General features: G+C 35.7%; 1 protein-coding gene across 1 annotated transcript in view; it reads left to right on the forward strand.

Annotated features, from left to right (window-relative positions):
* Positions 1 to 21,454, forward strand: part of LOC131692985 (phosphatidylinositol-binding clathrin assembly protein LAP) — a 304,486-nt gene that overhangs the window by 45,411 nt on the left and 237,621 nt on the right. The window contains 1 exon segment of the mRNA XM_058980421.1: positions 39 to 175. Coding sequence (XP_058836404.1) covers positions 39 to 175 — 137 coding nt within the window.

The raw sequence follows: 21,454 nt of genomic DNA on the forward strand, positions 1-21,454 counted from the left end.
TATATTGTGCATAGTACTAACATCTCCTTCTATTTTAGAATGTTGGAATCGATAAAGGGGATTTACCAGATCTTACCAAAGCACCAAGTTCGCTACTGGACGCATTAGAGCAACATTTAGCAACCTTAGAAGGAAAAAAAGGTTCTGCAGCAAACACACCCACACAAACGGCCAAGTGAGTAAACTATAGTTATTAACTGTCATTCTGTTGTTATACGCATAACAGTTATGTTTACATAGAAATGGACCTGTTGCACGCAGTATGGTATTATCCCTCCAGCACTGCTTATAATTGCAAGTCAGTTCCATGTAGATGGGGTATACGACGGAACATGGGACTGAATTGCGTTTATAGGTAGAGCACATGCTCCAAATTTTAAAACACGACCACTCACGCGTTGTACTTTGTATAAGGCTGATAGTTTTATCTCTTATCCGCAGAATACCTTGTGATCCTGATCATTTAAAGCACTGCTCTCTTTTGCAAACTTGGGTAGTAGACCATGATCTTTTAGATGAGTGAATGAATATAATTGTATTATGTTGCCAGGCGGCACTAGCACGACTGTGTTTTCGGTTTAGTTGCGTAATCTCGAATTATGCTATGAGATGGAGCTAGTATCCGTGCCATTTTTTCATCCTACTGTACCCATATCCGATTTTTTAGAAGGCAAAATTGCTCATGAGATTAAAACCTACGAAGTTGTACAACGAATAGTTTAGGATTCAGCAACTCGGCAACGCTAGCGAATATGCTCAATTGTGATTTCTGAATCTCAAGATTACGTATTTTCAGACGTGCTTTTGCTAGAGTTGTTAGTACAAGTAGTTTGTAATTGGCACAAAAAGTGTTAACGCAATTAGTATTGTTATTTTGGTTCGCGATGAATGAATTGAGGAATAATTGTATTTGTTTAGTATTTTTTTATATTTAGACAAGGCTGCGTCGTTACTTCTCTGCGTTTTGTAAGTAGTTCCTTTACCGATAACTATCGTAAGTATCCGGTTTTGCCCGAATGTTTCGCGGGAGTACTACGGACTCCTAATTTAAATGAATTTCGTGCGTCTTTCTTCGGAATATCTCTAATGTATTATTCTTTCCGTATTTTAGGATGTAGTTCAAAGAAAAGCACAACAACTTTTTCAAAAATAACAACGATCTTGTAATTAATCAGATACATTAAATCGAAAAATGGCAAAAATTAGGAACTTGAGATACAGTAGGTTAAAAAATGACATACTCGCTGGCGCCGCCTAACGGCAGTATCTTGAAATATTCGCTGTACCACCTCGTAGGTTTTGATTTCTTCAGCGACTTTGTCGGAGACAAAATCAGTATTTTGAGACAAAGCAAACTGAAAAATGGCATGCTCACTAGCGCTACATAGAGGTAGAATTTTACACTATTTGGTCGTCTATAAGTTAGTTCTGCACTGCCCATAACAGCATAAGAGTCCCATGTTGAAAAACAGCAAGCCGAGAAAAACGCTGTTCAAGATTGTCCCATCCATTGAGCCAAATGGATGGGACAACTATGTTTTGGTATTTTTTTTATATTTTCTGACCAAACCCAGTAATCTTATTTGTGCAGTGTGATTCAGTGGTGATACAGAATACAATCCAACGGATAACTCATTTCCGACAAAAATCCACATGGGACTCTTATGCGTTTATGGGCAGTGCAGCACCTGAATAAAATTTCCAAAGAGAGTTACCCTCTACAGGATCAAAATCACGAGATATTTTGAACAGAATGTTGTTTTGTAGAACATCCCATATCACGCATCCCATTTAGATGGTTTTGGCAATCTCAGATTTTATGTTTGCCATTGAGGTAAGTCAGTGTATAAAAAATAATTTTGTCTTGCACATGTTTTCTTAGACTAGACTATCAGCACCGGGCGTGGGTATAAGCAATTTACTAACCGTCATCATAACACGACACCGCACCGGCAGTTGGTAAACAGGTTGGGAAATGGAAACTTATCGTTTCGGTTTACAGCGAGTCTCTATATTTGGTAACTTCTTCCAACCGACGCCAACGTTGCTATTCGCAGAAAGGAGGCAAAACAAAGGAAAATGTAAAAAATAGGATCTCGCGATAAATGTTATGCAGAAGTGTTCTGCGTGAATTTTGATTCGACTCGTGAAAGATTTTTATTTTAAATAAAATTATGGATTGAGCTCAATAAATCGGTTGTGAGACAATAAATTATTTGATTGAATTCATTAACATTAGTTTACAGAAATTAAACAATTATTGAAATTAAAAGTTTATTGTAACTTTAATGAAAATATACTTTCAAACCTCGATTTACACCAATTATTTTGTCGTTTGATACATTGAACAGTCGTGATTCGCTGGTTGGGCCACAGCCTTGTCCAACTAACGAATTTGATTCGCTAGTTGGACCGACTGACAAATGTCAAAAACTCTCCAAAAGAGATGTTGGCATTGTAAATGCATCTGTTCTTATCTCTAAATATTGTCAGATTGATTGTTAAAGTAAATTTGGCACGAGATTTTGACGTTCAGATGCTTTTTAGTTGGACAATGGTCCAACTAGCGAAGGTCCAACTAAAAAGCGGTCCAGTTAAAAAGTGTCCAACCAGCGAATCACGACTGTATACTACCCAAGATCGCTTATTTGCCCCGTTTTCTATGGGATTTCCTATCTTCATGGGACTGACTTGCGATCAGTATAGTGAAATGCCTGAACGTGAATGCACTTGGAATTCAATTCACTTAGTCTGTAAATAAGGGGAGGGCGGGAGTAGACGGGGTTGGGTGGTTGTACTTAACTTATAAAAATATTTTTAATACATTTTAACATTTCTAATATTGTTCTTAGAAACAGTAACACGAAATGTTAATTAACTTTATAATTTATTGTTGGACAATTAAATTGCTTGTTTCAAGACGTTTATTATAAATTTACTAGAAGTATTCCGCGTCGAACAATGTGGAAATGTCCTATAATTCTAGGATAGCCACTTTTGTTACTTCGTTGCAATAGTTTTTGACTTACTCCGACAATTTTATGCAAACTGTGGATACATGGATGAGGATTTGATGACCAATTTGGTAAGCAGCGAAATTTGGCACTACCCCGCAGGACCGTTGTTTGAAAGCAAGATTCCGTGTTATGTCATTTGCCATACTGATAAATTGGAATCAAATTTATAATTTTTGAGCAATAACTCATTATTTGATTCCATCTTTGGAATTACCGTATCGACGACAAAATGTTGAATTCAGTTAATATATATATATATATATATATATATATATATATATATATATATATATATATATATATATATATATATATATATATATATATATATATATATATATATATATATATATATATATATATATATATATATATATATATATATATATATATATATATATATATATATATATATATATATATATATATATATATATATATATATATATATATATATATATATATATATATATATATATATATATATATATATATATATATATATATATATATATATATATATATATATATATATATATATATATATATATATATATATATATATATATATATATATATATATATATATATATATATATATATATATATATATATATATATATATATATATATATATATATATATATATATATATATATATATATATATATATATATATATATATATATATATATATATATATATATATATATATATATATATATATATATATATATATATATATATATATATATATATATATATATATATATATATATATATATATATATATATATATATATATATATATATATATATATATATATATATATATATATATATATATATATATATATATATATATATATATATATATATATATCTGTATTAACTTGCCACAAGTTCGTGTGTACCAATTTGCTCCAGGGTACGCACTTAATATTTATTTCTTGAAGTAGATGTAGTTGTAGTTAGTATTTCAGCTCCAGCGATACAACCGATTGTAATTAGAATTAGTTGTGTTATTGGCGCCGAAATACTACACAGTTAAGCTTTTTCGGGAAATCAGCCGGAATACGAATTACGAATACATATTAGAACCAACCAGAATTTCCGATTGAACTTTACTTTACCCATAGGTGCACCCAAAGTTCATATATCGATTACTGGAAGCCTATTGGCCGATAGTAGCGCCGGCTAGCGGCTACTTGTTGCCAAAGGCCTTGTTTATGTTATAAAGGCTCGCACAGAGTGAACCCAAGTCTACCTATCGAACAGTCAGATGGCTACCTATCGTGCAAAGTAAACAAATATTCATCTTTCGGAGAACATGCAAGAAATGTATTAGTTAGTTAATATCATGGCGAAATATTTCAATCGTCGAAACAAGACACTGTATTCAGTTTATTATGCTTTTTTTGTAACAATGTAAAATAAATTACATGGAATAGTATCAAAAATAAAGTGCTATAAGCCACGAAACAGTGGGTTTTCAATTCACTCCATATTAATTTATTGTGTAACTCGGTTGAAGTCACTGAAAGTTACAGCAAAAATTATGGGTGCCAGAAACAAAGAAGATTGCCATCTTAGGCAGCGTTGCGCATTCCTCTGTACGGGACTCTATAATACCACAGACACTAATTGTTGTTTGCTTAAAAATGATAGTTATATGTTTTACACATACAATCTGAATTGTATGTCATTTATTAATAGCAAAAGAAAAATCACTTTTGGTATGAGTCAAAATCCACATTGAGGGAAAATTCCGGAGAAACTATTGTTGGTTCAGCGCAATTCACAGCTGTTACGAAAGAGTTGACGATACTCCTTTTGTTCACGAGCACTAGATGTGTTTGGTGAATATTGTTTTGGAACTTCCTCTAAACGTGAATCTTGATAATTGTCTTTTAAGTACAAATCTCCGATCAACATGGGGAACGTGCTATTTGAACCAGTCGCTACTGATTCCTGATTCTAGTTCTAGGTTAGTTAGATGAGATACGATTACTATAACAACGTGCTCCGTGTATCAACCTAGGAAAACAACGCATTTTACGCAAGTTAATATTATTATTGAAGCCACACATAAAATACTATCACTTAATTATTTTTGTTTTACTGTATACTGTTCTGCCCAAGTTGTACAGTAATGTTTTCAAGTCGAATGGTTACGGTCCAGCGTACCAAGTATTCATGAATAAGCCCACTATTCTGCGATTCAAAATTGCCTTTGAATATACTTAAAACCCAGATATGTTTACCCGGCTATGCTGTCTACAATATGACCACAGCTGATGGACATTTGGGCTACAAAATTTATGTAAAAGTCAGTGTAAACGTCTATTACCTGGGGTATGGCAGTAGTCTCACATACATTAACGCGCAACTTTTCTCCCATCCGAATATATTTGACTGCAGCGTCTGAAGGACGTACGTCAGATGGCTTCCGTATAATTTGGTAAAACCCAACTTTCTCTGGCTTTTCAATATAGTATTAGCTCCTCTTCAAAGGCTTCGAAATACATAAAAACGAAAGCGTATTCGAAACTGATCGTTCGTATAAACTGTTTCTGCAAAACAATCGTTGAATGGTCGTAAAGGTTCCTTCTCCGCAAGTTTGTTTGTAATATCTAGCATGAGATCCTTTTCATTACACTCCTGATTCAGAGCGGCCGTAGTATGTGCTTTAGACAATAACTTCTGGGTAAACATTAGTTATTAGAATTCATTGTCCGTTCCGAACCCATAACATTTCTTAGAATTTTTATTACATAGAGAATTTTAGCATATTTGAACAAAAAAATGCCTTATTCAATTCAATAATACAATGTTTATTGCTCCAAACGGCAAAATTGATGGCATGAACATTTTTTTCATTGAAACAATAATTAACTTTTAATCTCAATAAACATTTCCAGTTTGAATAATTTTACAATCATAGCAATAAAATATTTTTAGAAAAGAGAACGATGTTTGTTACTGAAATGGTTTTATTAAATTCAATAAATAAATGTATTTTCTTTCTAGCAATATTTTTTTACTGAATAAAGTCCATATCATTGAAAAAACGATTATTTTATTGCATGATTGCAAAAAAGTGTAACGTAACTATAATAACAACTACCGGTGTAAAAACAGATTATTATTTTGGCAACCTATTTACCAACGACCGGTGCGAAAACGGGTGTCTAAATAAAATATTATCGTTTAGCGTAATCAAAATACACACGCATTTGCTTACGCACCGGTGCTGATAGTCTAACAGCACCGGAGCGTGGGTAATAGCGATTTGCTAACCGCCATCATAACACGACACCGCACCGGCGGTTCGTAAACAGGTTGGGAAATGGAAACTTATCGTTTCGGTTTATAGCGAGTGCGTATATTTGATAACTTCTTCCAACTGACGCCAACGTTGCTATTCGTAGAAAGGAAGCAAAGCAAAGAAAAATGTAAAAAATAGGGTCTCGCGATGATTGAATTAAATAACACTTATTTAAAGTTTACTGAAATGACAACAGGATTATTGAAATTAAAAGTTTATTGATTTATATTTTCAAACCTTGTCGTTTGATGCAATGAACAGTATTTGTTCGAATTCAATAACACATATTTATGATCATGCTGTATGTTTACTGCGAGAAAGTAAAAATGAGTGCATCGAAGCAACTTGGATTGAACTGGAAGATGTAGCATTATGTCAAGCTGTCATGATGTGTCCCAGGATCAGATTGATGGGTCAAATCAAAAAACCAAAAATCTATGCAGAATGCATGGAAACGCTGCGAACAAATGGAACTGTGGAAAGTAAGATTCAAAAAGAAAGACAATGCGTGAAATTTTTTTGTGCAAAAGTCTTTAATTCAGGTCCAGTAGTAAGTGGAAGATAACGACGATAATGGTGTGCCACACACTCTGCAGCACTTGGTTCAGAAAAGAATTCCTAAAAAGAACTTGGACGGTCTTAGATTACACCTGTTACATCATCACCATCTAGTTTCAGGCGGTGGTTCATCATATTTTCGGGGGATAATATGGTGTTGTGGTGTATAGTGAAATGTATGAACGTGAATGCACTACCATAATAATGTGTTGATTAAAAGCCATTGTTTTCACTGTACCAAAACAGTAGTTTAACAATAATTTATACTACAGTCTAAAATGACATTACAATACAAAATCAATAAATTTTAACCTTTGGCGGGGTTAGACGGGGTTGGATGGTAGTACTTAACATTATAAAAATTGATATTTTTAATACATTCAAACATTTCTTATATTGCTCATAGAAACAGTAACACGAAATGGTTATTAACTATATAATTTATTGTTGGACAATAAAATTGATTGTTGCAAGAAATTTTATTACAAATTTGCCGTCGACCAATGTAGAAATATTCTATGATTCAAGGATAATTACTTTTGTTAATTCGTTTCAATAGTTTTTGACTTACTTCGAGAATTTTATCCAAATATTGATACATGGATGTGGATTTGACGACCAATTTGGTAAGCAGCAAACGTCACGTTCAAAAATGTTCGAACGTTCGACTGTTTTATCTACCTATGATTATGACCTGTGTCAGGCCTTGGTAAACACCGGAGGATCCTTTGGGTCGGTCTAAGCACAGACAAACAGACCTAACAGACTGATTTGAGAAGTACATCGACCATATTCAAAAGAGCACATCTGAACATTACATTACATTACGCTGCCTACTGTCGCTTCAGTTCATCGCATCGTAAAAAGCGATGCATTTAACAGGCGAAGCTCTAATAGAATTTCAAATTGTTTGAGTTAAAAGTGTTCACCATATTAAACTCTGGTTAGGAATTTTGCACTACACCGCAGGACCATTGTTTGAAAGCAAGATTCCGTGTTGTCATTTGCCATACTGATAAATTGGAACCAAATTTATAATTTTAAACAGTAAGTGATAATTTGATTCCATCTTTGGAATTACCTTATCGATGACAAAATGTTGGATTAAATTGATACACTGTATTAATTTGCCACTAATTCGTGTGTACCAATTTGCCCCAGGGTACGCACTTAATGTTTATTTCGCTCGAACAGTAAGTTTTTTTTCGCTCGAACAGTCAACGAGTGCGGACGCCTCTCCAAGCGCTCCGCAAGTAATTTATTAATTAGTATTTTTTACCTACGTAAACAAACATCGCGCGCTTGCCTCGTAAGTCACAGTGCTATTCAACTTCAAGTAATAGTAAAATAATGCAGTGCGGTGTAAAAACTTGTAACATAAACGACGACCGCTTCCTCTGGAAGTGTGAATTTTGCAGCAGATCGTACCATGCTGCCTGTGTGCCTGTGTGTGCGGACTGCCAGCACATTATTAGGACAGAGGTCGACACTCGCAAAATGATCTATCTACAAGATCAGCTGCTAAAAATGATGAAGTGGCACACGGACACACAACATCGAACCACAGCTGACCTAAAGAGCCACAGTCTTGGATTGTTCGGTAGCATCGAACAATTACTTAACGACGTAAAGCAGTCAATGCAAGTCGTGCATAAAAAGAACGAAAACATATACAGTAAACTAGGTCAGCATTTTCATTCTTGTGACAATTTGTTACAAAATTCTATCGACACCATCAGCAAATCGACCAAAACAATATCGGACAATATGAATCATAAAATTGACGAACGGCTATCACACTCCGAGAACGAACTGCTTTCCACTAAATGTTCTGAGCCGTACCCTCTCGCCAATTCCGACCTATTGGAGAAATTGAAGGAAGAAGTGAAAGCTATCTCCATTGCAATCTCCAACATGACAACACCAGAAAATGGCATGAATCAATCAAAATCCCTGGCTGAAGAATTAGCGGAAAAATCACACGCTACAATAATCCAACAGAAAATAGATCATACGTCTCCAGGCTGGTGATTTTTGGGCGATAAATGGCAATGGAAGCAGGATTGGACAAAATATGACGCCAAACAACGCATTCGACGACTTCAGGAGAAAGCTGCTGATAAGGTAAGACGCAACCGAAAACGTCGTAAGCAGTCAAGTCAACGTGACAACGATCGCGCTAACAATCATCATAACGACAGTGGTAAGACGTCAGACAAATTACTACTTGCCACGACGAAAAAACAATTTTCCGTTCCTCCCACAACCACCGAACATCCGATTCCAGGTCTTGCAATACCAGCAGTAAAACCAAATTTCATAAACCTTAAAAAAGGCGACACTATCAACCCATACCGTTCAGCTAACAAAAACATTCAACCCAAACAAATGGAAGTGACGGCGAATATAGTTTAAACACATTGGCAACCACATATCAACATTCGAACACAGACAGCCAATTTGAACTGGACCTCTTGCGACCTCCAATCGCCTTACGTCACAATCAACGAATGGCGATGGTCGCTTTTTAAAGGCCAGACTTCGCGAACCAAAAATAATGAACATTGTACGCCTATACCTGGCATATATGAAGGACCAACACCCATCTATTTGCGTGGAAGGAATGACGCCGACCAGCATTAAAATGACGCTCGCATCCGAAGGACTACCGACCGCTCCTGACCATCTCCTGCGCATTTTCATCGAAGTCTAACAGGAATATGGGCTAAACCCAGACGAAGCAGCAGCAGACCTTGACTCCTAACGACGCCCTCTTTAGAGGAAGAAAATATAACTGTAAGTAATTTAAATATTCCAAAAACTTTTTCGCATCCACAACAGAATTCGACTGAAATTTTAGTCTATTGCCAAAATTTTAATCGAATGAAAAGCCCAGCCAAAATGGAAGAAATCCAACAAAAACTAATTTCATCTTCTTTTAATATAATTCTTGGAACAGAAAGTAGCTGGGATGAAAGCGTAAGAAGCGAAGAAATTTTTGGAAATCAATTTAATGTATTTCGGCATGACCGTAATTTGTCTCTTTGTAATAAAAAGTCTGGAGGATGAGTCATTATAGCCATAAACGCAGACTTTCCTTCAGAAGAAATAGAAACCATGAAACATATAGAATTTAAACATATATGGGCAAAAGCACTGTGTACTTTCCACCTGAAAATGCTCACAAAAAATCATTTGAACTATTTTTTCAAACTGTAGAATCTATCATGTCAAACATGGAACCTGAAGTAAACCTGCGTATTTATGGCGACTTTAATCAACGTAACACCAACATTGAAAACGAATCTATTTTACTCCCAGTCGTAGGCGAAAATGAAACACTTCAATACTTCTTTGACAAAATATCTGAATTTGGCCTGCACCAAATCAACCATGTAAAAAATAGACAAAATTCATATTTAGACCTCTTATTCACGAACTGCACTGAAGACTTCTGTGTCAATGCATCTTTAACTCCATTATGGAAAAATGAAGTATTTCACACAGCAATCGAATATTCAATTTTCTTTCATCAAAACTCTTCCCCGAACGACTTGGAGTATGAGGAAGTGCCGGAATACCATAAAACCGACGTCGAAGAAGTCAAACGTAGACTATGTAGAATAAATTGGCGAACTGTATTGAGTATAGAAGGAAATGTCAACGAAGCAGTGACTAAATATTCTATTTAATTGTAACGAATTTAATCTCTGAAACAGTACCAGTAAAAAGAAGAAGAAGAACTCATGGCGGTCAGCAGCCTGTATGGTTCAACCAACATAAAATTTACAAGAAAGAACATAGCATTACAAATCGGCAAAACTATCTGAATATTTGCTCCCAACTCGACAGAGCCATTAACACTGCACATGAAGAATATAATCGTAAAACTGAGACTGAAATCAAGACCTGTCCAAAGAATTTCTTCAATTACGTGAAAACGAAATTGAAAAGTAGCAACTTTCCATCCATGTAGGAAATAACAATACTGAAATTTGCAATTTATTTGGAAAATTCTTTCAAGAAGTCTACACTTCATATTCCGAAACAGACCGCGACCGCGACTAATTTTCATTTATACCTGAATTTTCAAATGACATTTCCGTCCACGAACTATCTGAACACGAAATTATCACTGCACTAAAAAACTTAGACGCATCAAAAGGACCTGGACCGGACGGAATAGCACCAATATTTAAAAAAAATCTAGCAGAAGAATTCACTCTACCATTACTACATATTTTCAACATGTCACTGAAAAATGGAACATTCCCAGAAATATGGAAATCATCCTTTTTAGTGCCAATTTTTAAATCAGGCGCTAAATCGGACTTCCGAAACCATCGTGGGATTGCCGTTATATCATGCATTCCAAAATTATTCCAAAAACTAGTAAATGACAAAATATTTCAGCAAATCAATAATCAAATAACAAGCAAACAGGATGGCTTTTATAAAGGCCGCTCAACAACATCAATCCTTTTAGAATTTGTGCAAAAGTCTTTAATTCAGGTCCAGTAGTAAGTGGAAGATAACGACGATAATGGTGTGCCACACACTCTGCAGCACTTGGTTCAGAAAAGAATTCCTAAAAAGAACTTGGACGGTCTTAGATTACACCTGTTACATCATCACCATCTAGTTTCAGGCGGTGGTTCATCATATTTTCGGGGGATAATATGGTGTTGTGGTGTATAGTGAAATGTATGAACGTGAATGCACTACCATAATAATGTGTTGATTAAAAGCCATTGTTTTCACTGTACCAAAACAGTAGTTTAACAATAATTTATACTACAGTCTAAAATGACATTACAATACAAAATCAATAAATTTTAACCTTTGGCGGGGTTAGACGGGGTTGGATGGTAGTACTTAACATTATAAAAATTGATATTTTTAATACATTCAAACATTTCTTATATTGCTCATAGAAACAGTAACACGAAATGGTTATTAACTATATAATTTATTGTTGGACAATAAAATTGATTGTTGCAAGAAATTTTATTACAAATTTGCCGTCGACCAATGTAGAAATATTCTATGATTCAAGGATAATTACTTTTGTTAATTCGTTTCAATAGTTTTTGACTTACTTCGAGAATTTTATCCAAATATTGATACATGGATGTGGATTTGACGACCAATTTGGTAAGCAGCAAACGTCACGTTCAAAAATGTTCGAACGTTCGACTGTTTTATCTACCTATGATTATGACCTGTGTCAGGCCTTGGTAAACACCGGAGGATCCTTTGGCTCGGTCTAAGCACAGACAAACAGACCTAACAGACTGATTTGAGAAGTACATCGACCATATTCAAAAGAGCACATCTGAACATTACATTACATTACGCTGCCTACTGTCGCTTCAGTTCATCGCATCGTAAAAAGCGATGCATTTAACAGGCGAAGCTCTAATAGAATTTCAAATTGTTTGAGTTAAAAGTGTTCACCATATTAAACTCTGGTTAGGAATTTTGCACTACACCGCAGGACCATTGTTTGAAAGCAAGATTCCGTGTTGTCATTTGCCATACTGATAAATTGGAACCAAATTTATAATTTTAAACAGTAAGTGATAATTTGATTCCGTCTTTGGAATTACCTTATCGATGACAAAATGTTGGATTAAATTGATACACTGTATTAATTTGCCACTAATTCGTGTGTACCAATTTGCCCCAGGGTACGCACTTAATGTTTATTTCGCTCGAACAGTAAGTTTTTTTTCGCTCGAACAGTCAACGAGTGCGGACGCCTCTCCAAGCGCTCCGCAAGTAATTTATTAATTAGTATTTTTTACCTACGTAAACAAACATCGCGCGCTTGCCTCGTAAGTCACAGTGCTATTCAACTTCAAGTAATAGTAAAATAATGCAGTGCGGTGTAAAAACTTGTAACATAAACGACGACCGCTTCCTCTGGAAGTGTGAATTTTGCAGCAGATCGTACCATGCTGCCTGTGTGCCTGTGTGTGCGGACTGCCAGCACATTATTAGGACAGAGGTCGACACTCGCAAAATGATCTATCTACAAGATCAGCTGCTAAAAATGATGAAGTGGCACACGGACACACAACATCGAACCACAGCTGACCTAAAGAGCCACAGTCTTGGATTGTTCGGTAGCATCGAACAATTACTTAACGACGTAAAGCAGTCAATGCAAGTCGTGCATAAAAAGAACGAAAACATATACAGTAAACTAGGTCAGCATTTTCATTCTTGTGACAATTTGTTACAAAATTCTATCGACACCATCAGCAAATCGACCAAAACAATATCGGACAATATGAATCATAAAATTGACGAACGGCTATCACACTCCGAGAACGAACTGCTTTCCACTAAATGTTCTGAGCCGTACCCTCTCGCCAATTCCGACCTATTGGAGAAATTGAAGGAAGAAGTGAAAGCTATCTCCATTGCAATCTCCAACATGACAACACCAGAAAATGGCATGAATCAATCAAAATCCCTGGCTGAAGAATTAGCGGAAAAATCACACGCTACAATAATCCAACAGAAAATAGATCATACGTCTCCAGGCTGGTGATTTTTGGGCGATAAATGGCAATGGAAGCAGGATTGGACAAAATATGACGCCAAACAACGCATTCGACGACTTCAGGAGAAAGCTGCTGATAAGGTAAGACGCAACCGAAAACGTCGTAAGCAGTCAAGTCAACGTGACAACGATCGCGCTAACAATCATCATAACGACAGTGGTAAGACGTCAGACAAATTACTACTTGCCACGACGAAAAAACAATTTTCCGTTCCTCCCACAACCACCGAACATCCGATTCCAGGTCTTGCAATACCAGCAGTAAAACCAAATTTCATAAACTTTAAAAAAGGCGACACCATCAACCCATACCGTTCAGCTAACAAAAACATTCAACCCAAACAAATGGAAGTGACGGCGAATATAGTTTAAACACATTGGCAACCACATATCAACATTCGAACACAGACAGCCAATTTGAACTGGACCTCTTGCGACCTCCAATCGCCTTACGTCACAATCAACGAATGGCGATGGTCGCTTTTTAAAGGCCAGACTTCGCGAACCAAAAATAATGAACATTGTACGCCTATACCTGGCATATATGAAGGACCAACACCCATCTATTTGCGTGGAAGGAATGACGCCGACCAGCATTAAAATGACGCTCGCATCCGAAGGACTACCGACCGCTCCTGACCATCTCCTGCGCATTTTCATCGAAGTCTAACAGGAATATGGGCTAAACCCAGACGAAGCAGCAGCAGACCTTGACTCCTAACGACGCCCTCTTTAGAGGAAGAAAATATAACTGTAAGTAATTTAAATATTCCAAAAACTTTTTCGCATCCACAACAGAATTCGACTGAAATTTTAGTCTATTGCCAAAATTTTAATCGAATGAAAAGCCCAGCCAAAATGGAAGAAATCCAACAAAAACTAATTTCATCTTCTTTTAATATAATTCTTGGAACAGAAAGTAGCTGGGATGAAAGCGTAAGAAGCGAAGAAATTTTTGGAAATCAATTTAATGTATTTCGGCATGACCGTAATTTGTCTCTTTGTAATAAAAAGTCTGGAGGATGAGTCATTATAGCCATAAACGCAGACTTTCCTTCAGAAGAAATAGAAACCATGAAACATATAGAATTTAAACATATATGGGCAAAAGCACTGTGTACTTTCCACCTGAAAATGCTCACAAAAAATCATTTGAACTATTTTTTCAAACTGTAGAATCTATCATGTCAAACATGGAACCTGAAGTAAACCTGCGTATTTATGGCGACTTTAATCAACGTAACACCAACATTGAAAACGAATCTATTTTACTCCCAGTCGTAGGCGAAAATGAAACACTTCAATACTTCTTTGACAAAATATCTGAATTTGGCCTGCACCAAATCAACCATGTAAAAAATAGACAAAATTCATATTTAGACCTCTTATTCACGAACTGCACTGAAGACTTCTGTGTCAATGCATCTTTAACTCCATTATGGAAAAATGAAGTATTTCACACAGCAATCGAATATTCAATTTTCTTTCATCAAAACTCTTCCCCGAACGACTTGGAGTATGAGGAAGTGCCGGAATACCATAAAACCGACGTCGAAGAAGTCAAACGTAGACTATGTAGAATAAATTGGCGAACTGTATTGAGTATAGAAGGAAATGTCAACGAAGCAGTGACTAAATATTCTATTTAATTGTAACGAATTTAATCTCTGAAACAGTACCAGTAAAAAGAAGAAGAAGAACTCATGGCGGTCAGCAGCCTGTATGGTTCAACCAACATAAAATTTACAAGAAAGAACATAGCATTACAAATCGGCAAAACTATCTGAATATTTGCTCCCAACTCGACAGAGCCATTAACACTGCACATGAAGAATATAATCGTAAAACTGAGACTGAAATCAAGACCTGTCCAAAGAATTTCTTCAATTACGTGAAAACGAAATTGAAAAGTAGCAACTTTCCATCCATGTAGGAAATAACAATACTGAAATTTGCAATTTATTTGGAAAATTCTTTCAAGAAGTCTACACTTCATATTCCGAAACAGACCGCGACCGCGACTAATTTTCATTTATACCTGAATTTTCAAATGACATTTCCGTCCACGAACTATCTGAACACGAAATTATCACTGCACTAAAAAACTTAGACGCATCAAAAGGACCTGGACCGGACGGAATAGCACCAATATTTAAAAAAAATCTAGCAGAAGAATTCACTCTACCATTACTACATATTTTCAACATGTCACTGAAAAATGGAACATTCCCAGAAATATGGAAATCATCCTTTTTAGTGCCAATTTTTAAATCAGGCGCTAAATCGGACTTCCGAAACCATCGTGGGATTGCCGTTATATCATGCATTCCAAAATTATTCCAAAAACTAGTAAATGACAAAATATTTCAGCAAATCAATAATCAAATAACAAGCAAACAGGATGGCTTTTATAAAGGCCGCTCAACAACATCAATCCTTTTAGAATTTGTGCAAAAGTCTTTAATTCAGGTCCAGTAGTAAGTGGAAGATAACGACGATAATGGTGTGCCACACACTCTGCAGCACTTGGTTCAGAAAAGAATTCCTAAAAAGAACTTGGACGGTCTTAGATTACACCTGTTACATCATCACCATCTAGTTTCAGGCGGTGGTTCATCATATTTTCGGGGGATAATATGGTGTTGTGGTGTATAGTGAAATGTATGAACGTGAATGCACTACCATAATAATGTGTTGATTAAAAGCCATTGTTTTCACTGTACCAAAACAGTAGTTTAACAATAATTTATACTACAGTCTAAAATGACATTACAATACAAAATCAATAAATTTTAACCTTTGGCGGGGTTAGACGGGGTTGGATGGTAGTACTTAACATTATAAAAATTGATATTTTTAATACATTCAAACATTTCTTATATTGCTCATAGAAACAGTAACACGAAATGGTTATTAACTATATAATTTATTGTTGGACAATAAAATTGATTGTTGCAAGAAATTTTATTACAAATTTGCCGTCGACCAATGTAGAAATATTCTATGATTCAAGGATAATTACTTTTGTTAATTCGTTTCAATAGTTTTTGACTTACTTCGAGAATTTTATCCAAATATTGATACATGGATGTGGATTTGACGACCAATTTGGTAAGCAGCAAACGTCACGTTCAAAAATGTTCGAACGTTCGACTGTTTTATCTACCTATGATTATGACCTGTGTCAGGCCTTGGTAAACACCGGAGGATCCTTTGGCTCGGTCTAAGCACAGACAAACAGACCTAACAGACTGATTTGAGAAGTACATCGACCATATTCAAAAGAGCACATCTGAACATTACATTACATTACGCTGCCTACTGTCGCTTCAGTTCATCGCATCGTAAAAAGCGATGCATTTAACAGGCGAAGCTCTAATAGAATTTCAAATTGTTTGAGTTAAAAGTGTTCACCATATTAAACTCTGGTTAGGAATTTTGCACTACACCGCAGGACCATTGTTTGAAAGCAAGATTCCGTGTTGTCATTTGCCATACTGATAAATTGGAACCAAATTTATAATTTTAAACAGTAAGTGATAATTTGATTCCGTCTTTGGAATTACCTTATCGATGACAAAATGTTGGATTAAATTGATACACTGTATTAATTTGCCACTAATTCGTGTGTACCAATTTGCCCCAGGGTACGCACTTAATGTTTATTTCGCTCGAACAGTAAGTTTTTTTTCGCTCGAACAGTCAACGAGTGCGGACGCCTCTCCAAGCGCTCCGCAAGTAATTTATTAATTAGTATTTTTTACCTACGTAAACAAACATCGCGCGCTTGCCTCGTAAGTCACAGTGCTATTCAACTTCAAGTAATAGTAAAATAATGCAGTGCGGTGTAAAAACTTGTAACATAAACGACGACCGCTTCCTCTGGAAGTGTGAATTTTGCAGCAGATCGTACCATGCTGCCTGTGTGCCTGTGTGTGCGGACTGCCAGCACATTATTAGGACAGAGGTCGACACTCGCAAAATGATCTATCTACAAGATCAGCTGCTAAAAATGATGAAGTGGCACACGGACACACAACATCGAACCACAGCTGACCTAAAGAGCCACAGTCTTGGATTGTTCGGTAGCATCGAACAATTACTTAACGACGTAAAGCAGTCAATGCAAGTCGTGCATAAAAAGAACGAAAACATATACAGTAAACTAGGTCAGCATTTTCATTCTTGTGACAATTTGTTACAAAATTCTATCGACACCATCAGCAAATCGACCAAAACAATATCGGACAATATGAATCATAAAATTGACGAACGGCTATCACACTCCGAGAACGAACTGCTTTCCACTAAATGTTCTGAGCCGTACCCTCTCGCCAATTCCGACCTATTGGAGAAATTGAAGGAAGAAGTGAAAGCTATCTCCATTGCAATCTCCAACATGACAACACCAGAAAATGGCATGAATCAATCAAAATCCCTGGCTGAAGAATTAGCGGAAAAATCACACGCTACAATAATCCAACAGAAAATAGATCATACGTCTCCAGGCTGGTGATTTTTGGGCGATAAATGGCAATGGAAGCAGGATTGGACAAAATATGACGCCAAACAACGCATTCGACGACTTCAGGAGAAAGCTGCTGATAAGGTAAGACGCAACCGAAAACGTCGTAAGCAGTCAAGTCAACGTGACAACGATCGCGCTAACAATCATCATAACGACAGTGGTAAGACGTCAGACAAATTACTACTTGCCACGACGAAAAAACAATTTTCCGTTCCTCCCACAACCACCGAACATCCGATTCCAGGTCTTGCAATACCAGCAGTAAAACCAAATTTCATAAACTTTAAAAAAGGCGACACCATCAACCCATACCGTTCAGCTAACAAAAACATTCAACCCAAACAAATGGAAGTGACGGCGAATATAGTTTAAACACATTGGCAACCACATATCAACATTCGAACACAGACAGCCAATTTGAACTGGACCTCTTGCGACCTCCAATCGCCTTACGTCACAATCAACGAATGGCGATGGTCGCTTTTTAAAGGCCAGACTTCGCGAACCAAAAGTAATGAACATTGTACGCCTATACCTGGCATATATGAAGGACCAACACCCATCTATTTGCGTGGAAGGAATGACGCCGACCAGCATTAAAATGACGCTCGCATCCGAAGGACTACCGACCGCTCCTGACCATCTCCTGCGCATTTTCATCGAAGTCTAACAGGAATATGGGCTAAACCCAGACGAAGCAGCAGCAGACCTTGACTCCTAACGACGCCCTCTTTAGAGGAAGAAAATATAACTGTAAGTAATTTAAATATTCCAAAAACTTTTTCGCATCCACAACAGAATTCGACTGAAATTTTAGTCTATTGCCAAAATTTTAATCGAATGAAAAGCCCAGCCAAAATGGAAGAAATCCAACAAAAACTAATTTCATCTTCTTTTAATATAATTCTTGGAACAGAAAGTAGCTGGGATGAAAGCGTAAGAAGCGAAGAAATTTTTGGAAATCAATTTAATGTATTTCGGCATGACCGTAATTTGTCTCTTTGTAATAAAAAGTCTGGAGGATGAGTCATTATAGCCATAAACGCAGACTTTCCTTCAGAAGAAATAGAAACCATGAAACATATAGAATTTAAACATATATGGGCAAAAGCACTGTGTACTTTCCACCTGAAAATGCTCACAAAAAATCATTTGAACTATTTTTTCAAACTGTAGAATCTATCATGTCAAACATGGAACCTGAAGTAAACCTGCGTATTTATGGCGACTTTAATCAACGTAACACCAACATTGAAAACGAATCTATTTTACTCCCAGTCGTAGGCGAAAATGAAACACTTCAATACTTCTTTGACAAAATATCTGAATTTGGCCTGCACCAAATCAACCATGTAAAAAATAGACAAAATTCATATTTAGACCTCTTATTCACGAACTGCACTGAAGACTTCTGTGTCAATGCATCTTTAACTCCATTATGGAAAAATGAAGTATTTCACACAGCAATCGAATATTCAATTTTCTTTCATCAAAACTCTTCCCCGAACGACTTGGAGTATGAGGAAGTGCCGGAATACCATAAAACCGACGTCGAAGAAGTCAAACGTAGACTATGTAGAATAAATTGGCGAACTGTATTGAGTATAGAAGGAAATGTCAACGAAGCAGTGACTAAATATTCTATTTAATTGTAACGAATTTAATCTCTGAAACAGTACCAGTAAAAAGAAGAAGAAGAACTCATGGCGGTCAGCAGCCTGTATGGTTCAACCAACATAAAATTTACAAGAAAGAACATAGCATTACAAATCGGCAAAACTATCTGAATATTTGCTCCCAACTCGACAGAGCCATTAACACTGCACATGAAGAATATAATCGTAAAACTGAGACTGAAATCAAGACCTGTCCAAAGAATTTCTTCAATTACGTGAAAACGAAATTGAAAAGTAGCAACTTTCCATCCATGTAGGAAATAACAATACTGAAATTTGCAATTTATTTGGAAAATTCTTTCAAGAAGTCTACACTTCATATTCCGAAACAGACCGCGACCGCGACTAATTTTCATTTATACCTGAATTTTCAAATGACATTTCCGTCCACGAACTATCTGAACACGAAATTATCACTGCACTAAAAAACTTAGACGCATCAAAAGGACCTGGACCGGACGGAATAGCACCAATATTTAAAAAAAATCTAGCAGAAGAATTCACTCTACCATTACTACATATTTTCAACATGTCACTGAAAAATGGAACATTCCCAGAAATATGGAAATCATCCTTTTTAGTGCCAATTTTTAAATCAGGCGCTAAATCGGACTTCCGAAACCATCGTGGGATTGCCGTTATATCATGCATTCCAAAATTATTCCAAAAACTAGTAAATGACAAAATATTTCAGCAAATCAATAATCAAATAACAAGCAAACAGGATGGCTTTTATAAAGGCCGCTCAACAACATCAATCCTTTTAGAATTTGTAACATTTACTGTAAATGCAATGGACAATGGGAACCATGTAGAAACACTCTACACAGACTTTAGTAAAGCATTCGACCGTTTTGACATACCTTTATTACTCTTCAAACTACAAAAATATGGCATAGAAAATAAACTATTGAAATGGCTCGAATAATATTTAACGAAACGTGAACAAACAGTTCGCTTTCAGAATATACTATCGGAACCAATTTCTGTCACCTCTGGCGTACCCCAGGGTTCCCACTTAGGCCCTCTTCTTTTTATTTTGTACGTAAATGACATTACCTTTCTACTCAAACATCTTAAAGTGCTTATATATGCAGATGACATGAAACTTTTCATGGCAATAAGAAATATCAAAGACACTGAAATATTCCAAAGCGAAATCAATATATTCCACACGTGGTGTAGCAAAAGTCTACTCCAACTTAATGTAAAGAAATGCAACTCAATAACCTTCAGCAGAAAGATTTCAAATGTTCCCATAGACATACACTTAGGCAACCAACTTGTAGAAAAATGCAGAATTGTACGAGATTTAGGCGTAATCCTAGACTCCAAGCTCACATTTGTTGAACATTATAATACAATCTATCTATCTATCTATCTATCTATCTATGTATCTATCTATCTATCTATCTATCTATCTATCTATCTATCTATCTATCTATCTATCTATCTATCTATCTATCTATCTATCTATCTATCTATCTATCTATCTATCTATCTATCTATCTATCTATCTATCTATCTATCTATCTATCTATCTATCTATCTATCTATCTATCTATCTATCTATCTATCTATCTATCTATCTATCTATCTATCTATCTATCTATCTATCTATCTATCTATCTATCTATCTATCTATCTATCTATCTATCTATCTATCTATCTATCTATCTATCTATCTATCTATCTATCTATCTATCTATCTATCTATCTATCTATCTATCTATCTATCTATCTATCTATCTATCTATCTATCTATCTATCTATCTA

The sequence above is a fragment of the Topomyia yanbarensis genome, chromosome 3, assembly GCF_030247195.1.
Source record: "Topomyia yanbarensis strain Yona2022 chromosome 3, ASM3024719v1, whole genome shotgun sequence".
In the NCBI taxonomy this organism is placed as follows: domain Eukaryota; kingdom Metazoa; phylum Arthropoda; class Insecta; order Diptera; family Culicidae; genus Topomyia; species Topomyia yanbarensis.